At 35.2% G+C, this 20,841-nt stretch overlaps 1 protein-coding gene across 3 annotated transcripts in view; it reads right to left on the reverse strand.

Moving 5' to 3' along the window:
• Positions 1-8,800, reverse strand: part of ranbp3b (RAN binding protein 3b) — a 34,407-nt gene extending 25,607 nt beyond the window's left edge. For all 3 annotated transcript variants that reach the window (XM_079876865.1, XM_079876864.1, XM_079876863.1), the window contains exons 1-3: positions 8,740-8,800; positions 3,664-3,719; positions 2,481-2,517 (exon numbers count right to left, since the gene is read on the reverse strand). In XM_079876865.1, coding sequence (XP_079732991.1) covers positions 2,481-2,517; positions 3,664-3,719; positions 8,740-8,761 — 115 coding nt within the window. In that variant the 5' untranslated portion in view covers positions 8,762-8,800. The remainder of the gene's footprint in view (positions 1-2,480; positions 2,518-3,663; positions 3,720-8,739) is intronic.
• Between the last annotated feature and the right edge of the window lie 12,041 nt (positions 8,801-20,841).

Below are 20,841 nucleotides of genomic sequence, written 5' to 3' on the forward strand. Positions count from 1 at the left end.
AGTTTTTCAGGATGTACCAACAGTGCTATTCAGATAATAGCCTAAAACTAAAACTAGTCTTACATAGTCTAAGTTACACATTAAATATAGATTAATCCTTATTAAAGCTACTTAAGTTATTCAGTCAAGATGATTAATTATTATTAAAGTCGACATGAAATCAAAATTGACCCTATTTACTTTGTTAGCGCATATTACAAGTCTTGTGGTGAACAATTAATCTGTGCAAGTTATACAATTGTTAATAAAAAAATAGTTTGCCGTGGTAATCTTTAATCAAAATCTGAAAAGTTACTTCCGGTCTGGAATGGCATTCCTTCTCTGATGATGTAGGTTTGACGGCTTGGGTTGGGAAACGCTAAACCACTCCCCTCAAACCGTTAGTCTGCTATGAGCAGAGATGGAGAGGAGGAGCGCTAGAGTAAACCCCTGCCCTCTGTTCAATATTCCGTTTCACTTGGAAATATGTCACAACACTGGAGAAAAGTCGTTCCGGTGCAACTTCCGGTTCACGAGGACTTTAATGACAAAGACGACAGCAGATTTATTAGGCTGTTGTCACTTTAAGCTGTAACTTTTAATGCACGGATCCAATATACTGTTACACACCCATTTCTATCTCAACTGTGTATGTTCGCTTAAGACATATGCCACTGTGTTTACATGAATACTCTCCAAAAAGGCATCTGGATATTTTTGTGTGTACGTGTAGGCGCGCATCCGAAACCCATTTGCGTATCCGCGTTCGGCTCCGACTAGCACACACAGAAAGCCGCCTGGGGAAAGTGTTTATTTTGCGGCTTAGTGCACTTTCAATAGCACTGTTGTTTAAAGGAGACATATCATGCTTTTAAATCGTTCCTTTTTACATATAAATCATACATTTGTAGTCTATATAAAGCGGAACTGCAATGCTTGGGTCTGAATTCCTCATTATTATAGCTCCACAGGCCCCTCTTCTACCCCTTTTCTGATGTGCGTCTGAGAGCAACTCGTTTTGGTGCGGTCTCTTTAAATACAATTGAGACACTTCATACCCCGCCCCCTCTCCAGGATGCAGAGGTGACACTCGGTTCAACTCCATCCCGTTCGGCCATTTTTGTAGTTTGATAGCAGAGATACGATTATCTAGCGGCACAGAAACTTTTCATTCACACGTTATTAACAAAATGTCAACAACGGAAGACTCGTCCAGCCAGCCTTACATGTTCGAGCCAGAGTCGGAGCCGGAGCGAGATGAAAATGAAGACGACGAACCTGCAGAACAACGTCTTCATATGGATGTATCGCAATGGTGTGTTACTGTATTTACACATGAAACTTTGGTCTTCCGACCTTTTATTACCGTGTCATTTTATTTGGATTAATATGTGCGAGGGAGAGAGAGCAAGACAGCGTCTAGTTTGGAGACGGTGTCTTGTTTACACTTTCGCCTGGCTCCGAAGAGAGAGAGAGTGCGTGCGCGCGACCGGGTCTCTCTCTCTCTCTGCTCGTTCTTTCAGTTAAACATGCGCCGTCACAAGCGCGGCAGTTCATCTACATTAGACGGTGTAATGAAGCGTGTGGGTTACTACATCCAACAACCGAACATTTTAACTTACCCTCTCGTAACTTCTGCATCTTTTAGCTTGGACTACAAAATTGCAGCGAGAAATAAAAATGGCGGATTGCTCGAAGTGTTGGGCCGGAAGTCAATGTCCTTATTTGGCAGTTCCGCTGCAAATACTGTGACGTAATAGTTCACAAAACGTCATAGATAACAGAAAAATCTGAACAGGTTGAAAAATAAGGCCAAAACAGAATATAAAGATATCAACGAAGCACCTGAAGAGAATAATTTTAACTTTTCTGTACTTCTAAACACTCCAAATATACAACAAAATGCATTTAAGGGCTAAAAAAGTGGATTTAGCATGATATGTCCCCTTTAATATCAAACACGTCCCACAGTTTAGCAACAGTAAGACTGCATTTTACAACACTCACTTATTTGGCTGATTTGGATGTTAAGTTTGGGGTTTTTAGGGAGAAATGAAAACGAACCGCTGTGAAGGAAAGGAAGTTGCACTGGATGGAATAGTTTTACCTCGACTATCTTGTTTACATAATCGTTGGAAGCCGAAATTGAAAATCAATTACGATTAAATCGCACAGCACTAAAAACATATACCAAAAAAATTACTTTAAAAACTTTAAAATTAAGTTGAAACCAGAAAATAAAAAAATATTAATAAAAACTAAAATAGTATTTCCGTGATACTAAAATAACACTGCTCATTTCAGTAAAAGACTAACCAACATCTCATGAAATATATTGTTAGGGCATTTTCATTCTGCAAAACGTGCTTTTCATCTGCACATCATAATAATGGTTATCAAAAAAATAAAATATTTTGTTTAAAGTTAATTTATCACACATTTTCAAGCAAGGATTTTCATTTTGGTGCATCACTAGACTCTGCACGAAAACTTTAACTCACCGTCTCCGTCCTCTGCACTCGACCCATCTGCGGATCTCTGGAACAGATAAAACTAAATTAATTAATCTGATCACACAGAGCTGGACTACATCACAGAGAAACACACTGTACAGTGGAAAACACAATCTTAAAACAGAGGGCCAGAACCATCCTGTTGAAACACTGAGTTTGTTGAATTTGCTTAAAATGCTTCGGGGAAATCATGTTTTAAGCCTGATTTGTATCTGTGTTAGTCAGATGGCAGCTTAAGTTCATCTCACTACCAGCCAAACTGGCCAGATGAGTAGGTGAATTTACTTGCCAATGCTGAAATTTGGCAGGTACCAGATGCTAATTTCATGCCTCGCATGAGTGTTTATTGAAAAATGTCTATTTTGTTATTGCAATAAAACTCAAAGCTAAATTAAATACTTCCCACTAAGTGTACTCCATCATAACATCCTCGGGTTATTATGGAGAGTGTGTTCAACTACAAAAATGTCAGTTCTGGAAAAAAAAAATGAAAACCACAATCTATTTTTCAATTAGATTTCACGATTCTGAACAGAACTCTAAACAAAATAGCATGTAACTTCTGAAATGAATCTCAAAATCTAAAAGAATTATAAAAAAATAAATAATTCAAAACGTTTTGAATGAATGATTCAATGACTCACTCATAAAGAATTAACTTGTTTCATTACAAGATAAATCAGTTTTTTTAACAAATCTCTTGAACAAATGAATCAATGAAAAATACATTTAACAGTCACTTGTCGTAACAACGTAATATTTAATACTCGATTTTGATCAGTGTTTATATCCGAACTATAAACTTTGGTTACACTTTATTTGTTTACACTTTATTTTAAGGTGTCAGTATTACAGTGTAATTATACATTTAAGTACCAAGTAATAATAATTAACTACATGTACTTCCTATACTATAGGGATAGGGTAGGATTAAGGTTTGGTTGAGGGTTAGTTGCATGTAATTATGCATAATTTACTGTTATAACTATGGTAAGTACATGTAAGATATGCAACAAGGACACTGTAAAATAAAGTGTTACCTAAACTTTATTCCAGCACTTCTGTGATAATGAGTATTTGTAACACAGAAAATGATGATACTGTGTGGTTGAAAAGACTGTTTGTGTATACATGAAACTGCTTTCAGAGCAAGATTTAAGAGCAAACCAACCTTCTGTGCTTTGTCCTTCTGAAATACAAACACTGGAGGAGCTATGGCAGGCTTCTCTGTTAGAAAAAACAAAACAGAAAGAAAATTAGTTGGAAATCTATGATATCTCCCACAAAAAGTTTCGTTTCAAACCAAAATTCCATTTAAACAGGTCAGCCGCGATGTACCAATGTTACATTTCAGATCGATCCAAGTTTCCCCACATCACACAAAAATATCCAAAGTCATGCAAGATAATCATTCACATTTCACAAAATAGGTCATTTCCTAAAATGGTTTATTTGAGGATTGGCCATGAAACAAACTGACGGACCAATAGCATCCAAAGCAAATGTTGTTCTTGATGTAACATCTTAGTTTAACTAAACAAGCGCTTTTTGACAAAACATTCAAAGCCAATTTGAGATCAATAAACCACTTGATGCTGTTTGTTACAGATTTTACCATGGTTAAGGGGTTTTGAGGCATTCGTGTTGTGTCATGCATAAAAACACTCCTTAGTACCCATGATAACATCACTGTAACTAGTGGTTGACTGATATTGTTTTGTTTTTTTTTATGGCCGATGCCAATATCTTAGAGAGCAGGGTAATATATATATATATATATATATATATATATATATATATATATATATATATATATATAATATATATATATATATATTAGGGCTGTCAAAAGATTAATCGCATCCAAAATAAAAGTTTGTGTTTACATAATATATGTGTGTGTACTGTGTATAATTATTTTGTATATATAAATACACACACATGCATGTTGTATATATTTAAGAAAAATGTTGATTTTTGTATAATTTATATATAAAAAATTATATTTATATATAATATAAATTATATATAAATATATACAGTATATGTATGCAAATATTTCTGTGTATTTATATAGGCTATACAAAATAATTATACACAGTACACACACATATATTATGCAAACACAAACTTTTATTTTGGATGCGATTAATCGCGATTAATCTTTTGACAGCCCTAATATATATATATATATATATATATATATATATATATATATATATATATATATTAGGGCTGTCAAAGTTAGCGCGTTAACGCAAAATCATATTAACGGCACTAATTTTTTTGAATTTTTTTGTATTTTCTGTTTGACCCGTGGCCCAACCCCAGTTGGAGAAATGGAGATACAGTATTGCCAACTTAGCGACATTGCAGACCCCTTTAGCGATTTTTTCCCTTCAACAAAGCGTTATTTAGAACGCTTATTTAGTTTAGTTTCTGAGTAAAAAACTAAACCTTATTTAGTTTCTGAGAATCGCCGGTAGGCTGCTCTTCCAGCACGTGCGCGCACCTCTCTCTCTCTCTCTCTCTCTCTCTCTCTCTCTCTCTCTCTCTCTCTCTCTCTCTCTCTGCGTCTCGCGCGGAGGAGCAGCGCTTTATTCAGTTAAGCACAGATATTATGTTGCTTCTCTAATTTTACAAGTATAGCCGAAATCAGAGCACAGATATAGTCTTTATCTTATGTGAATTTGATTTCACCAGACGACGGCTCGATTATCAGAATTTTTGTGCAGATTAACTTAACATTTTGGAAGGGAGAGCTGGTTATGTTTATTGGGTCGCGTTTCAGTCACCATTTCAAATTCATTCCGTTGGTTGACAACAGAAACAGTAAAATATACCAATGAAAACAGTTTTATTGAGAATTTAGCTTCATCAAAATTGGCACAGAGAGAGACAAACTATGTAATAGGCTAATAAATAACAAATGTACATTTAGCATTTTCAGAAGAGCTGCCCTGTCATGCAAAAATCTAAACATGTTTGTGTTAGTAAATTGCTCAGTGCAAAGAAAGAGAAGTAATGGTAACCTGGCATTTTTTTTGTTCTTTCTACGTGTCTAATAGACATGAACGAGTTCTTTGAAAAACATCTATGACCTTTGAAACATGTCTCGTCTTTATGCTCTATATTGACTATGTTTTCAATAATAAACATAGGCTACATTTGCATAAAGCATCTATATGTATCCATGCCCATGTTGATTAGAGTATTACAAACTTGAAAAGTATTAATTTAAGGTACATTTAGAACAAATAAAAAAATGTGCGATTAAATGCGATTAATCGCGAGTTAACTCATGACAATATGCGATTAATCGCGATTAAAAAATTTAATCGATTGACAGCCCTAATATATATATATATATATATACACACACTTTATATTTATTTTAATCAATATTTAATCAATTATAAATAAATTAAAAACAAATCTTTAAAATAAACATGCTTTAGATGGCAACTTCTTGAATCTGCAATCCTATTACAGTATTTTTCACAAATAAAGTAATTGTTTAAAAATATGTGAATAAAAAGGAAGTAAACACTGTAACAGGGCACTTGGTAATCTGGTAATTTCGTGCGCACTGGTAATCCTATTTTATTCAAATAAAGACAAGGTAACGCTAATATTACATACAGCACACAGTGAAAACTATATGAAAATGACACAGTGGGCAACTGGATATATCACAGCATATTTTTCGGTCACTAACTGTAACATATTGCCTCCAGTACCTTATTGTTTTAAACAGCAATATAACAAAAAGGCAGCAATGTTCAACAGCAACACTTATTGACCTATTATATCACATTTAATCTATTAAGCACATTTATAAGTCAAGAAGTACTGTGGTATTTTCACAGTGATATCATCCAATCTTAAATCATAAACATTAAGAACGAGATGAAAGAAAAACAATGTCTGTTATGGAGCAGAAAACCAACATTTCATTATGCTAAGTTAGTTTGAACTGTCATACCACTTTGAAGTGATGAATGCAAGAGTCACCATATGATAATATGATCGTTATATGTTTGAGATATGGCTGATTAAAATATTTAAGCAATTAGTCAATATTTAAAGCAACACCAAAGCATTTTCCTCTTCGTCCCCCTACAGGTTGGAAGCGGAATTGTCCATTACCGCTGTTATAAATAACTTAGCCTACAGTCGCACGCATGGTTTGCATTTATTTATTTATTCCAGCTTTGGAAATAACTACAAGGTAGAGTATGTTGCATGATTTTATGAAAGTATGATGTATTGCGGCATCAGAAATGGCTATTTTTTACATAGGCTCCACCTATTGGCTATTGTAACACTTGCCGTAAAGCAAGTCACATTTGTAGTTTCTTATGTCTCATTCGAACTACAGAAACGCTACCCGATCTGGCAAACTTGGATAATGTGGTTATAGCCGATAGAGGGCCGCAAAGCGAATGCAGAAGTGCCTTTCACCCTGTTACGAGTTGATGAACCACTGAAACGATTTTGGAAACATTATTTTAAGGTACAAAATAATCTTTAGTGTTGCTTTAAGCAAATGCCAAGGTTATGGGTTTGATTCCCAGTGATTCCATGGCTTACAAAATGTATACCTTCACTGCAACGTAAGTCACTTTGGAAAAAAGCATCTGCAAAATGCATAAAAGTAAATGTTAATTTTGTCCATTGCATTGAAAAATTCATATCAATCAACCACTTTTTTGAACCACAACCTGTAGTATGTTCTTGCTATTACAAGCCTCTGGGTGATCTGATCAGCTGGAGTTAGTAACCAGCAACAGAGAGCCAAACAATCTTTAACCAGTGTTGTCAAAGAGTTTATCTTGTATCTTATCTAATTTCAAGCCAACCAATAAAACCCTAGACACTTCTGGCTCATTCAAAGGGCTTTAAAATGATCCTCATGCTTCGTAAATAAACAGAGAGAGACACATGATCAGGCTGACACTGTCTGATATTTTTAGCTACAGCACGTTGACAGCAACACAACTGGAGGGTAATAAATCAGATATTTGTAAGGAAGAGTATAAGGCCAGTCGAAGATGATATGCAAACCACAAACGTGAGCAATACATCCAAACACACGTGGTGCATCTGTAAACAGCTGCCTTTCCCAAAACAAATCACAGTATTCTGGGTGGCTCATTCAGCCCTGTGATAAACCCATGCACATCACTGTAATTAGGTCAAGGGGTGAGGAATCCACCGAAGGGTGATCTCACCACTCATGGCTGCTGTGCTGGAGGACATTAGAGGGCTAAATCATGTGTGCATGGGGTTGCATTTCACCCCGGGGCAGGAGAAGGGTGGGCGGGCCTGCATTAGCACAGACAGCGGACCCCGGTAACGCCACTGGCCGCATGAGCAGCACCGACAGGCGGCTTGACCGTGAACGAACCACCGCCACTTGCTCCAGACTCTGCTTTCCAACTAATAATCGATGCATTTATCAGAATAACGTCCAAAAAGGATTTTGCATTCATATCAGATTTAAACAAACCACGAGATGCGCAACTCACTAACGTTACCCCACCCACCAGACATTTGCTTTCGTTTCTGAATTTGGACTGTCTCAAAGGAGGATAAAGAATTAATTATCACTTAACAAACGGGGACAGACGTACAAAGCACGATTAGAACAGAACAACACGTTGCAAGCTAAATGCATAATAGTGTCAGCTTAAAAAGATGGCATAATTATGCACAATGCATTTTAGTTAGATAAATGGGGACATGTATGCCACATGTTTGATACTAATATATATATATATATATATATATATATATATAAATCACGTGCACATAAAAAAGCGGCATTCATTAAACCTTTATTATTATGCAATGCATGAATACATGTTTTCATAATTCTAGAGCGTGCACGCGTATGCGTTGCACGCGAGAGCATCGGGGTGAGGCGCGTGCGTTTCCACCCGCCTAAAAATCAAAAAGAGAAACACAGCGAGAGGCCGGGGGTTCGTCTGTTAGCTACACAACACACTAACTACCATACACACACAGTTCTGTCAGTGCGCTGTTTAGCCCGCGAAGCTAACACACTCATCGGCTAACTTGAGCTAAACATCCACACACACTCCCACTCAGAGCAGCTAATGCGCACAGAACGCACCAAAAACCCGTGTGGAACTCTAACCAACACTATTATGGTGTGTACGGCTCATGGTGGCGGTTTATTTGCTTTATTTTGCTCATTTTGCGGATTCACACGGTTGCCTACCTTCGTTCGCCAAGTCCGCCATTTTACTTCTCCGTGCACACCCACAATGCACCGCGGCACTAGTGCGCTTTATTTCACAGAGCAGCTGCACTTGAAATGCATTTACATTTGAATATTAGTCATTTTGTATGGAATTTTACAATATTATGTATTAGTATTGTCTATGTAAACTTTTAACAAATATTGTAAGGTAAATAATGCTCTATAATGTTAATATTATTATAATATCCAGTAAATAATCTCTAATAGCAGATATTGTTTTACTGTTTGTAAATCATTTTCTTGTTGCCTGTAGAAAGAAAATCTAATTTTCTTGTAAAAACGATTATCTTATGTTACATATTTCAATAATTATTATTATAACATCTAGATATTAACCACTAGGCCTATATTATTTTAATATATGACAATTATTTCCCTTTATGTATCGTTGCATCTACTAACAATATAGCCTATTAATTACTATTATAAATATATTATCTTATGTTAACATATAACAATGCCTAATTATTATTTTTTATTAGTTAAAAATCACCACATTCTTACTATTTGTAAATATTTTTCCTTTGCCTCTTTGCTGATGTCTAACAAAAAATAATTAATTATATTAAACGATTATCTAATTTTAACATATTACAAGGCCTAATTATTTATTATATTATTTGTCACTGTTATTTGTTGCAGGCTAAATTATGTTTATTCCTATTTTTCGCCCCTTATTAAGTAATAATATAATAATGAATATTGCTAATCGAATGTTAAAATGAATACATATATACATCCTAAATAAAATTATACATTTTTATATTATGAACATAGCCTATAATTTATATATTTCATTAAACTTTTTTTTTATTTATTCCAGTGTATTTCTGTATTATTTTTATTCCTATGTGTTTTGTAATCAATGACCACTAGATGGCCAAGTTGGTCAAGGCTGTAGTTTGGATGAGATGGATTTGATGGTTGGCCTGAACTTCACCTTTAAAGTAAGTATAATTTTCAATTATATTAAATCTATTTTTTCATAAAATATCCAATAAGCTGCAATGTTTCAGGTTCAGTCTTGAGTCCCAGTAAGAGTAACTGGAAAGTTCTGATTAGTGTTAGTCAAGACCACCTTAAACCGAGACCTCCACAAATTAATCCAAAAGATCCACATTTACTGCCGGAGAAATGTCTTATATAACACTGTAAAAAATAAAACATTTTTAAAGTGCAATCAACTTGGATGTTTAAGTAATTTCAACTTAAATTACATTAATCTGACTTTTAAAAAAAAGTTGAAAATTGCATAACTTATTTTGATGAGTTAAAGCAATGTAAAAACATGATCAATGACAGCATACAATATGTTTTTACATTGCTATAAACATGTAATCAATAGGCTATACAATTAGAATAATAAAACAGTAATCAATAACAACAAAATTCATCTTTGTGTTGCAGAGGTGCATCAAATTACAGCTCTGCATAAAAAAGTGTTTATTGAGCATTTGTATAAACTCAATATCACATTTGCAGTCGTGCTCATATTTCTGAAAACAGCTCTCTTGCTTAATTATTATCATATAATGTAAAAAAACAACAACAACAACAACAACAAGATCTTATACAAGTAGGCCTTCATTTCTTGAATATGTATAAATATTTGGTGACGTCTTTGCCACAATTCCTCATTGATTTCTGCCCCGGCACTACAGTAACAAAATAAAGCAAATTAGAAATGAGTTTCTGATTGCAAGAAATGTTATATCCAATCACAATGTTGTTAACAAATAAATCAGACAATGGCAATAGTGATAGTGATATCCTCGCAGTTGTGGTCTTGAAATCCGAAGACCAAGACCTTCAAAAAATGATCTCAAGATTGGTCTCAAGTACTAAAAGTTCTGATACTCAACAATTGATCATGTTTCTCAAATGAGACTGACCGTTGCATAAAACGGCACGCAACTACTCCCTTTTATTAAGCTCCAGTATTTCTATAAATGAAAGGAGAATGTGTTATATTCTTTTCAAAATGCGTATAAACAGCCCTCAGGCAAAACCCATGCAACCACATGCAACCAGACCTCCCGACAGATGAAGATAAATGTGAGTGATTATATAGTGAAAAATTTATAATCTCTTTATTGAAAGATTTATATTCCTCTATGAAAGGGAAAACAGGTAAATTAAAGGGCATCGTGTGTATAAATGGGTGTTTTTCATTTTCATTGTATTCCAAATATTTAGTACACAAAAAAGTATAAAGATGGATTTGTTCGTGTATTTGACCATTAGAACCCATTCCGTGTGTGTAGCGTATATATTACATGAGTCAGTGGCACAGTTGTGAACTGTCAATGAACAATATCTCACTCATATCTCATATCACCCATATCTCAATATCTCACAATATCTCATTCAGGCTTAAAGTGAAACATGAGCAGCTGATTCAAGTTTCTCACAGTCAGGCTTATTGTTGACACTTTTCAAAATATGTTTTGAGCGTAATTAACCTTTAAAATGGTCCTTTAAGAACTGTTGCTACACTGAAAAAAATTTGGAGTAGGATTTACTTGAAAAAAGCTAGGCAACTTTTTTCACTCAGAAAATGCTAGTAAATTTACAAAGATTTGCCAAGTAAAAACCTAAACGTATTCATCAGTAGATAGAAATCTTTAAGTTAAATTTACTTGGAATATGGAATTAAGTAAACATTACTTAACCTAGTTAAGTGAAAGTAACACAGAAAAGAAGTAATTTTAACTTGGCTAGTAAAAGATTGATTAATATTGATTTAGTTGAAATTTCCTTTGCATTACATTTCACTCAAACAACAATATTGAATTATACCAGTCATTTATAGTATGCGCTTTACTTAGATTATCTAAGTTATTTATACTACAGCATGTCAGATGTTAAGCATCATGTGAATGCAAAGACCTCAATACTTGGTAGACAATACACAATGACGGTAACATTTGATGGATCGTTTTTGTGTTTGAATGTGTCATTTTGAGCAGAAAATTTACTCGAAATGTCACAAAATGGCAAGTTACTAATCCTGACAACAAAAGCAATGATAAAACAGTGTAAATACTGCTGGAAACCAGTGAAAAATTAACCTCATTAATTATTCAAGGTCCAGTGCATGATGGGAACCCCAGTATCAGAAAAGCTGAGTAATTTTTACTTAATTTTATTGAGTTGATATTTACGCTTTCATTTCTTATTTTTTATTCTTGCCTGAACTAACTTTTTCATGTAAATTACATTGTTTTTTTTCAGTAGTATTTACTTCACCAAAAACGGTTCTTTGGCGGAACAAACATGGTTCTTCTGTGACGTCACTGAAAATAAAAACTTTTTTGGAACCTTTATTTATTTTTTATAATTGAAGTCTTTATTTATTTTTAACATTTTTAACAAAACAAAACCAAACACACAAAAAAAAAAAAAAAAAAAAAAGACAGCTTCCAAACACATGATTAATTCACATTTGCATTTTGGGCCCATTATCAATAACCACTACAGACAGACACAAAAAAAGATACAATAAAATCAAATTATAAAGTGCCTATACATGTAACACCATACAAAAATAATAGACTTAACAAAAGAGAAGCGCACTAAAAAATAAAAAAAATCCATCAATCTCAGTCAAAAACCCGTCCCCGATTTGTCAAAACCCTCCATATCATCATTAATCCTGGCCAAGAATTTTTCATATGACACAATTTTCAGGGAACCTTTATTTTTTTAAAGTGTATCAGATGTGATATGAAGTCCCAGAAGTGATATCCAGTCCCTTATTAAGACCACACATAAACAAAAGGATCTCAGATAATTCTAGATTAGATTTGACGTACTGGTTCATGAGCTCAATATAAGGAACAACATAATGGCTAAATACCTTGTCAGTTGTGTAGAGTACACGTAGAGTAACACTTTCACCATTGATAGCTTGTGTGAAATGATACAGGGGATCTCCAGACTCTCACACACACACACAAAAAAAAACATCATTTATTTCCTTGTTTTATACAAATACTCCGACCAAAAAAAAGAAAAGAAATAAAAAAACGCAATTATTATGTTTCTAGCATGTTATATGTTTGGCAACAGTTCTTCCAACCTTAATTGATGGAGTGTGTAGCTTTTCATTTCTTAAAGACACATCATGATCATATTCCAGGATGACAATGTCAAGATTCATCAGGCTCAAATAGTGAAGGTTGCAAGAAGTGGTTCATCAATTTTTGGTCAAGATCTTGTATTGTCAATGCAAGAGTCCAGCACTCTGTAAAGTCTCCTCCAGCACATCCCAAAGACTTTCAATGAATTTAAGATCTGGAGCCGATTCATGCGTGAAAATGATTCTTCATGCTCCTCACAACCATTCTTTCACAGTTTGAGCCTGATGGATCTTAAAGGGGTGGTATAATGCCCTTTTCACAAGATGTAAAGTAAGTCTTTGATGTCCCCAGAGTGTGTGTGTGTGAAGTTTTAGCACAAAATTCCCCACAGATATTTTTATATAGCATGTAAAAATTGTCACTTTTTGAGGGTGAGCAAAAACACACCGTTTTGTGTCTGTCCCTTTAAATGCAAATGAGCTGCTGCTCCCGGCACAGGGGGCGGAGCTTCAAGAGCTGTGTCCTTAGCAGCTTCGATTACCTCACACACACATGCACTGAAAATTTCAAGAACTTTTAGCCTTTTATGTTCAAACTGAAGTCAGAAAGATGGAGAGACTCAAGAAGAAGTGACAACATGTAGACAACATTTCTGAATGGTTAGTTGATGTAGCTTATGTGTAGTTATCTTCTAGTCATTGATTAGCATATTCTGTCATCATGATAATCTGTAAATCGTGTTCAGGGGGCGGGGTGTATGTAAATTCTAGGGTTGGTGATGTCACTAACCCGGGAGGAATGTCGTGTAGTCTCTACCAGCCGTTTAAAAAACAATTTCTTTAAAAGCAAATATCTCCCTTTGCTTTGAAATATGAGCGTTGTAACTTTGCAGATGTTGTTTATGCTCAAACAGCAACATTACATACTAACTAAAGTTAGAAAAGTCAAATCATAATCAACCACCCCTTTAACATTGTCATCCTGGAATATGATCATGATGTGTCTTCATACATGGTTGTTTAAGAAATGAAAAGCTACACACTCTCCATCAAAACTGTTGCCAAACATATAACATGATAGAAACATAATAATAATGTCACAATCAAAGACAGCTTTTTTTTTCTTTTTTTTTTTTTTTGGCCAGGCAGTGAATATGGTATGTAAGAATACCATGGTAATACATTCCTGTCTTTTGCAACCTCATTTCAGGCCAGATATTTAAACGAAGGCTTCATTGTTATATCTCACAGATGATTGATTATTTTCCCATGTGAAATACTTGTTCCTGCCTTTCAGGCTTCATATGGTGGATCTGAGTTGCTTATGTAACAAAATACCATAAGTGAGACATCGAAAGACATTAATGTCAAGTAGACTATACGGCACACATCTGTGGTTTTCAGTCAGATATTTGACACATATATATATATCAGCTCAGGTGCACGTTTACATTAAATTTCTCCCATGCGTTATGTAACATTCCTTTAATGTTGAGCACTGCTTGATGCTGCCAGAAATTCAGAGAGATTCATTTAAGACTCATTTTGAAGGTAAAGTGACTTCAGATACTATTTCAGTATGCATATTTGTAATGAACTTCAAATGGTCAGGATTTAGGGACTCATTTGACAATTTGAAATTATTTCATTATCATATTTCATTATGACATATTTCATTATGTTTTCCTTATTCTGTCGATATAAAAGTCAATATGTCAAAATGAGTCAATAATGAGTCAATAGTTGTCATTCAGTAAGAGTATAGAGCTATAAAATGAATTTGGAGAGCATGCAGCTTAGATGATTTGATCTTTCCTTTAGGCAATGTGAATCTCGTTTTGTACATCTCTCAGTCTCCAGGAGACGCTGTATAATGTAAGTGTTTATGAGAGACTGAAGATCATGGCTGAATTTGTGCAGTGATGATTGAGGCGCTTTGAGGTCTTCATCCGCCCGGGGCCAATCTGATCCGCTCATGATTGATGACATCTATATCTTCTCCTAAAAACTCTCGGAAAATGACCTCAGCGCAGTGAAGTTGGTATAGCATGGGAACGATTGTTATGGTTTGCAGAGGACAATGTGTATATTTGTTTTTTTAGGCACAAAAGAAACAAGTATGGTTGGCGGCAGACCATCAATTTCTGGAGGTCTTTATTTGTAAAAAATATCTCTTTGCTATCAGTGTCATTAATCTATCAAGATGGTGCTCTGATGATCTCTTACGGGAAAAGAAAGATCCAGATGCCAACACTGTTTTTTTCTCTCTCTCTCTCTCTCTCTCTCTCTTTCACTCTCTCTTCACTGTTGTTATGCCAGCTAAACGTCAGAGTTCAGACAAATGGGAATTTTTTTGATAATGAGCCTGTTTTCTTATGAACTTTAAGAAACAAATCCTTTAGCAAACAATAGTTGATCACTATTTTTTGGGTGGGTATAGGTAATAACACAAAATAAAAAGTTTTTTTAATCAAAGAATTACTTTAATATTTTTTCTGCAGCCTGCTATAGTTCCAGCAGTGCATTCGTTTATTAATTACGTAATGAATTAATTAAATAAATCAACTATTTTCTTAGGGAAAACCAATTAAGGCTGCACTGAAAATTGTAAAATATTATTACAGTTATTACCTGTTTTCTATGTGAATATATTGTGAAATGTAATTTATTCCTGTGATTCAAAGCTGAATTTTCAGTATCATTAGTGTCACATGATCATTCAGAAATAGTTCTAATATGCTGATATTGAAGAAACATTTACTATTATTATCAATGCTGAAAACAGTTGTGCTGCTTCATATTTTTGTGGATGAACAGAGATTCTTTACCCTCACTTTTGATCTATTTAATGTGTCCTTGCTGAATAAAAGAATGAACTTTTGAACGTTATACAAATATATAATATTTGAAAAAAATGTGTAAATGCTTAGAAAGTATAGCAGCATACATTTTAGAAACAGGCACAGTCCCATTTGCCTATCATTCTCACCATGTTGTTGGTCTTGTCATTAAAGTCAAAATAGCCCATGACTAACCCTTAAAAAAAAGAGAAACAGAAAGAGAGCATCACACAGCGTGAGAAACAAACAAACTGTCGAAAGTAAAAGGATTCAGCTCTTGCTATGGATCAACTCTGAAGAAAGTGAGATATCATAAACAGTGACCGACGCTATCACATGGTCCCACATTCCCACATCGGAGCTCTGGCGTCTCAGGACGACTGAAATGGAAACAAGGGCCCAAAGGTGCAACACATTAGAACATATGATTTAATGTTTTGGTGACAGAAGAGTTTGAAATATGATGCAAAACGCTGTCAGAACATGATACAACATGAGATAGAGAACAGCTTGGGAAGTAAACGCTCCAGTTCGTCCTTCTGACTTTTTTTTAATCCTATGGAGTCCCTTATGTTTCTTCGCACTGATGTTATTTTTGGCACAGTACAGGCCAAATGTCAAATGCCTTCATCATATATACGCTACACAACAATCTGAAAGTAACAGCACAACAGTTGTATTGTTCACAGTGTATATTTATAGTTTGTGGGCTATAATCAGCACTGTGTATATTAATTATTAAAATCTGCACCTGTAACGATCACCAGTGAGAGTGCCCGGGATAACCATCAGAGGGCACTACAATCACCACACATCCACAAACTACATTTCCCACAATCCTTTGCCCGGACTTATCAGCCATCATCACATTCACCTGTATGTCATTACCTTGTTTAGCTCACCCCATATAAGCCTGGTTTTCACATTCACTCCCGGTGAAGTCTTGATTAGTGTTTATACTGCAATTCTGAGAGTGTTCGTGTCCTGGTTACCTTGGGAAGTTCGGATCATTTTACTGACTCTCTTGTTCGATCTCGTTCATCAAAATGATAGTGATGGCCAGATCGAGGCCTCGTGAAGCAATGAAACAGTTGAACCAAATGTGCCATATTGTTTCGAGGCTTCGAATCAATCCGACACCCGTCTCAACGGTGACACCTAGTGGTCACTTGCAGGTGTTGATCTGAAACAACCTTGACGAGCCATTAAAAAAATGTGTTTTATTATTATTATTATAATTTTCTAATATGTGAAGCTTGTAACCTATAGGCTCCTCACTGTGCATAATGTTATTTTGGTCATGAAAAATGAATATTAATAAAATAAATCAAGCCACAATGTCTCACTTTTTTAGAGATTTTTATTCAAAAATATTAATTTCTCTGCTGTGGAAGGACTTAGCCTTCTTCTTTTTTTACAGATAATTTCTCCAGCCTTTGAAAAAATCCTCTCACAAGGGACACTTGTTGCTGGCATACAAAGATATTTTTTAGCTAGGACATACAAATGAGGAAAGATTACTGCTCTCTCTTTCCAGTAAGTTAGTGGATCATGAGTTCTGGGCAAATACGCATCGTTGATGTATTTTTTCACTTCCACTGTGGCATCAGCTGCAGTATATTGGGTACTCATATGTAGACCTATAAAATGTATATTCACACAATATTATATTATATTATATTATATTATATTATATTATATTATATTATATTATATTATATTATATTATATTATATTATATTATATTCACATTGAAGCTATTTTTAACATGATTGGCAGTTGTGATTGGGACATTAGGTTGTAGGGCATTGGGCTATGGACTTTATAAACAGTGTCCCAAAAGGTTGTAATTATATTTCAATTATAATTATATTTCAAACAATTGCATAGATGGCCCAACAGTGTCAGTGGCAGGCCTGGTACAGGGGGAATGCCATCCTCTGCACCCTGCAAAATGGCAGGATGAGTGCTCCTCAAATGGCGCATCATGGATGATGTATTGTTGCAGTAGACTAGCTGCCGATCACAATACACACATCTCACTTTATTTGGGGTTTCTAAACGGAAATGCTCCCACACCACAGATGTACGGCATCTCTTCTGGGGAGCCTCCATATCTATCCAAATCTATCTATCTATCTATATGAATCTATCTATGTATCTAGATATGTATCTATAATCTATGTATCTATATATGTATCTATCTATAACATATTTATTTATATATGTATCTATAATCTATCTATATATGTATCTATCTATAATATATGTATTTATATATGTATCTGTAATCTATCTCTATATGTATCTATCTATTAATCTAGCTGTCTATATATATTTATATCTATGTATCTATTAATGTGTCACTATATGTATACTCTGTCTGTCTCTAGCCTATCAGTCAATGTGTTGTGTAAATTTAAATGTAAGCCTAAATTGCCTATAACTAATCAAATCGCATGTCACTATATCACCAAAAATCCGCTACCTCAAAGTCAAACTCCTCTCACAAAAACCCACGAGGTCAAAATGTGTTTATTTCACTTTTATACAGATGTGCGATTGTGTGGTCTGTTCCCGACCGTTCCAATCAAACGCTGATTCGGCGGACCACACCTGATGAAACACTTAGTGAAACACTTCGAGGCTTCGTTTGGTCATAGTCACGTGACATGGGTGTTTCGAATCACGCTTCGGATCAGTGTTTCGACACATCTGCGCTTCGGGATCTCGCAAAGCTTCGGAACGACTGTTTCGCGTCAGCCATCCTTACAAAATGAGTCATTTCGTTAATGGCTTTAAATGTTATACTTTTAACAGGCAAATTCCCTGAACACATCCATCTATACGCAATCTTGATCGTATTCTGAATTGAGAAATCATTATAATGCAGTCAAAAATAATTTACAGGGAAATATATTACTTTAACTTTCGAGTCTTTCGTTCATTTGTCACGTGACAGACGCAATGAACGGATCGTTCATGAACGACTCATCACTAGCCTGTTCCTCGGATTTCTAGCAATCCAAACAACAACAGAAAAGGGCTGTGGCAAGGAGAGAATCAAGGTAAGGACACAAACACGCTCAGAATTGCAGTATAAACACTAAACAAGACTTCGCCGGGAGTGAATGTGAAAACCAGGCTTATATTGGGTGAGCTAAACAAGGTAATGACGTACAGGTGAATGTGATGATGGCTGATTAGTCTGGGCAAAGGATTATGGGAAATGTAGTTTGTTGGATGTATGTTTGGTGATGCTCATTCTGTTCCCTGGTTCTCTGGTCGCCGTGGCTTTGTTATAAACTATAAAACTGCATTTGGATCCAGCTCTTCTTTTGTGTTTTGAGTTCACCCAGTGTTACAGCACCAAGGCCTTTACAACATTGCAAATTGAATAATTTCACTCAACTAACACATCGGTTTTAATGAAAGGGAAGATGTCTGAAATGTACAAAATTCATGGAAATACTGAATAATAACTCCATTAACTGCAATAATTATTCAATTAAAAAATAACAACACTAGTAACAACTTGCCAGACTTCTGTGCCATTTATGGTGGCCCATCTTACCCCAAGGGTCTAATTTGATCTTTTTATTTAAATCCACTGTATCCAAAAATACATTTTTCCACAAATCCCTCTTTAACAAACGGACACAAACTTAAATGAGATCATCATCTTACCCCGGGGGACATCTTACCCCGACTTACCCTATATCATTCCAGCATTTACAAAACGAGTTATGCACAACGTAATATTGTCATATTTCACACAGTCTTGAGATCATAGGCCAACTTCTCGACAACGATTTCATTCCATTCTTATTTGATATTTAGATTTTTTTTACCGTAACATTACTCCAGACAGTTTAATTTTGATTGCATTGTAAAACAAACCAAGTCAGTTTGAGAACCTTAAAGTTGGAGTGAGTCTCAGCTTTGCACATGCTATGAATTTCATTATAACTCCTTTACAAGTTCCCTGTTCAGATTATTTATGTGGTGTGTGGAGTCAAGGCTTAGAAAAACAGAATTAAAGCTTACATAACAGCAACCTGACAATCAGAATGCAAAATGCCACACTAAAAGGTTTTTAGGAAACATGAGATGCAGGAACATCTGTGCTTTTAAGCTGAAGCATGTTTGTGTCTCTTCAGAGGTCGAAATTTGATGAACTTCTCCTGTCACTCGCTTTTTGTATAATTGCAAAATGTTAGAAGTCTCATTCAACACAAGTCAAGTTTAAACAGCCCTGCGTTTGGCTCACATTTCCTCAAAAACGCTGCAAGGCCTGAATTTTCACCTTGATGGCTTGTGTTTCAGATATTTTTCAATACATAACACATGGCAAGAACTGAAAGATCTTCCTAAAATTTGTATAAATTGGCTCTTGAAGGATCAGAAAATCATGCATGAACAACCACATTTACTGTCATTTTTTATCTTGACCGTCACTACCGTAACAGTCTTTTTCATTATTAATCAAAACAATGAAAACTGAATGTATGCAGTTTGGCTGCATTTGGCTGCAAAAGCTATTTTCAACAAAAACAGAGGTGAACACATAAAGGGCCCTATCTTACACCCGGCGCAATACAGCGCCAAGCAGGACACAAGTGTTTTTTGCTAGTTTCAGCCTGACGCAGTTATCATTTTCACGTCCTGTGCCACGTTGTTTAAATAGCAAATGCATTTGTGCGCCCATGGGCGTGCTGGTCTGAAAACGAGGTGTGTTCTGGCGCATTATTGGCGCGTTGCTATTTTGAGGCAACAGAAATAGACTGAGCCATTGACCAACTGAACCCTGCTCTAAAGTCAATGGCGCAATATTATTATTTTTTTTGTTATTTAAAGAGCGCATTAGTAATGTGCGCCTAGGCTATATGCGGATCCACAACATGAGTACACTCTGCTTATTAAACACACAGGGACGCACAGCAGCACACACACATGACAAATATTAAAATTAAAAAGATTACAATGTAAAAGATTATTATTGTGTACATAAAGATATGGTGGAATCCGGCTTGTCCCGTAGATGTTCTGCTTGCGCACGAGCAGATCCGTTTGCGCTCTGGAGACGCGTTCGGTCTTTCCACTATCAAATTCCGTCATGGAAATAGCGAATCCCCCATG

The sequence above is a fragment of the Squalius cephalus genome (assembly GCF_949319135.1).
Source record: "Squalius cephalus genome assembly, chromosome: 7".
Lineage (NCBI taxonomy): Eukaryota > Metazoa > Chordata > Actinopteri > Cypriniformes > Leuciscidae > Squalius > Squalius cephalus.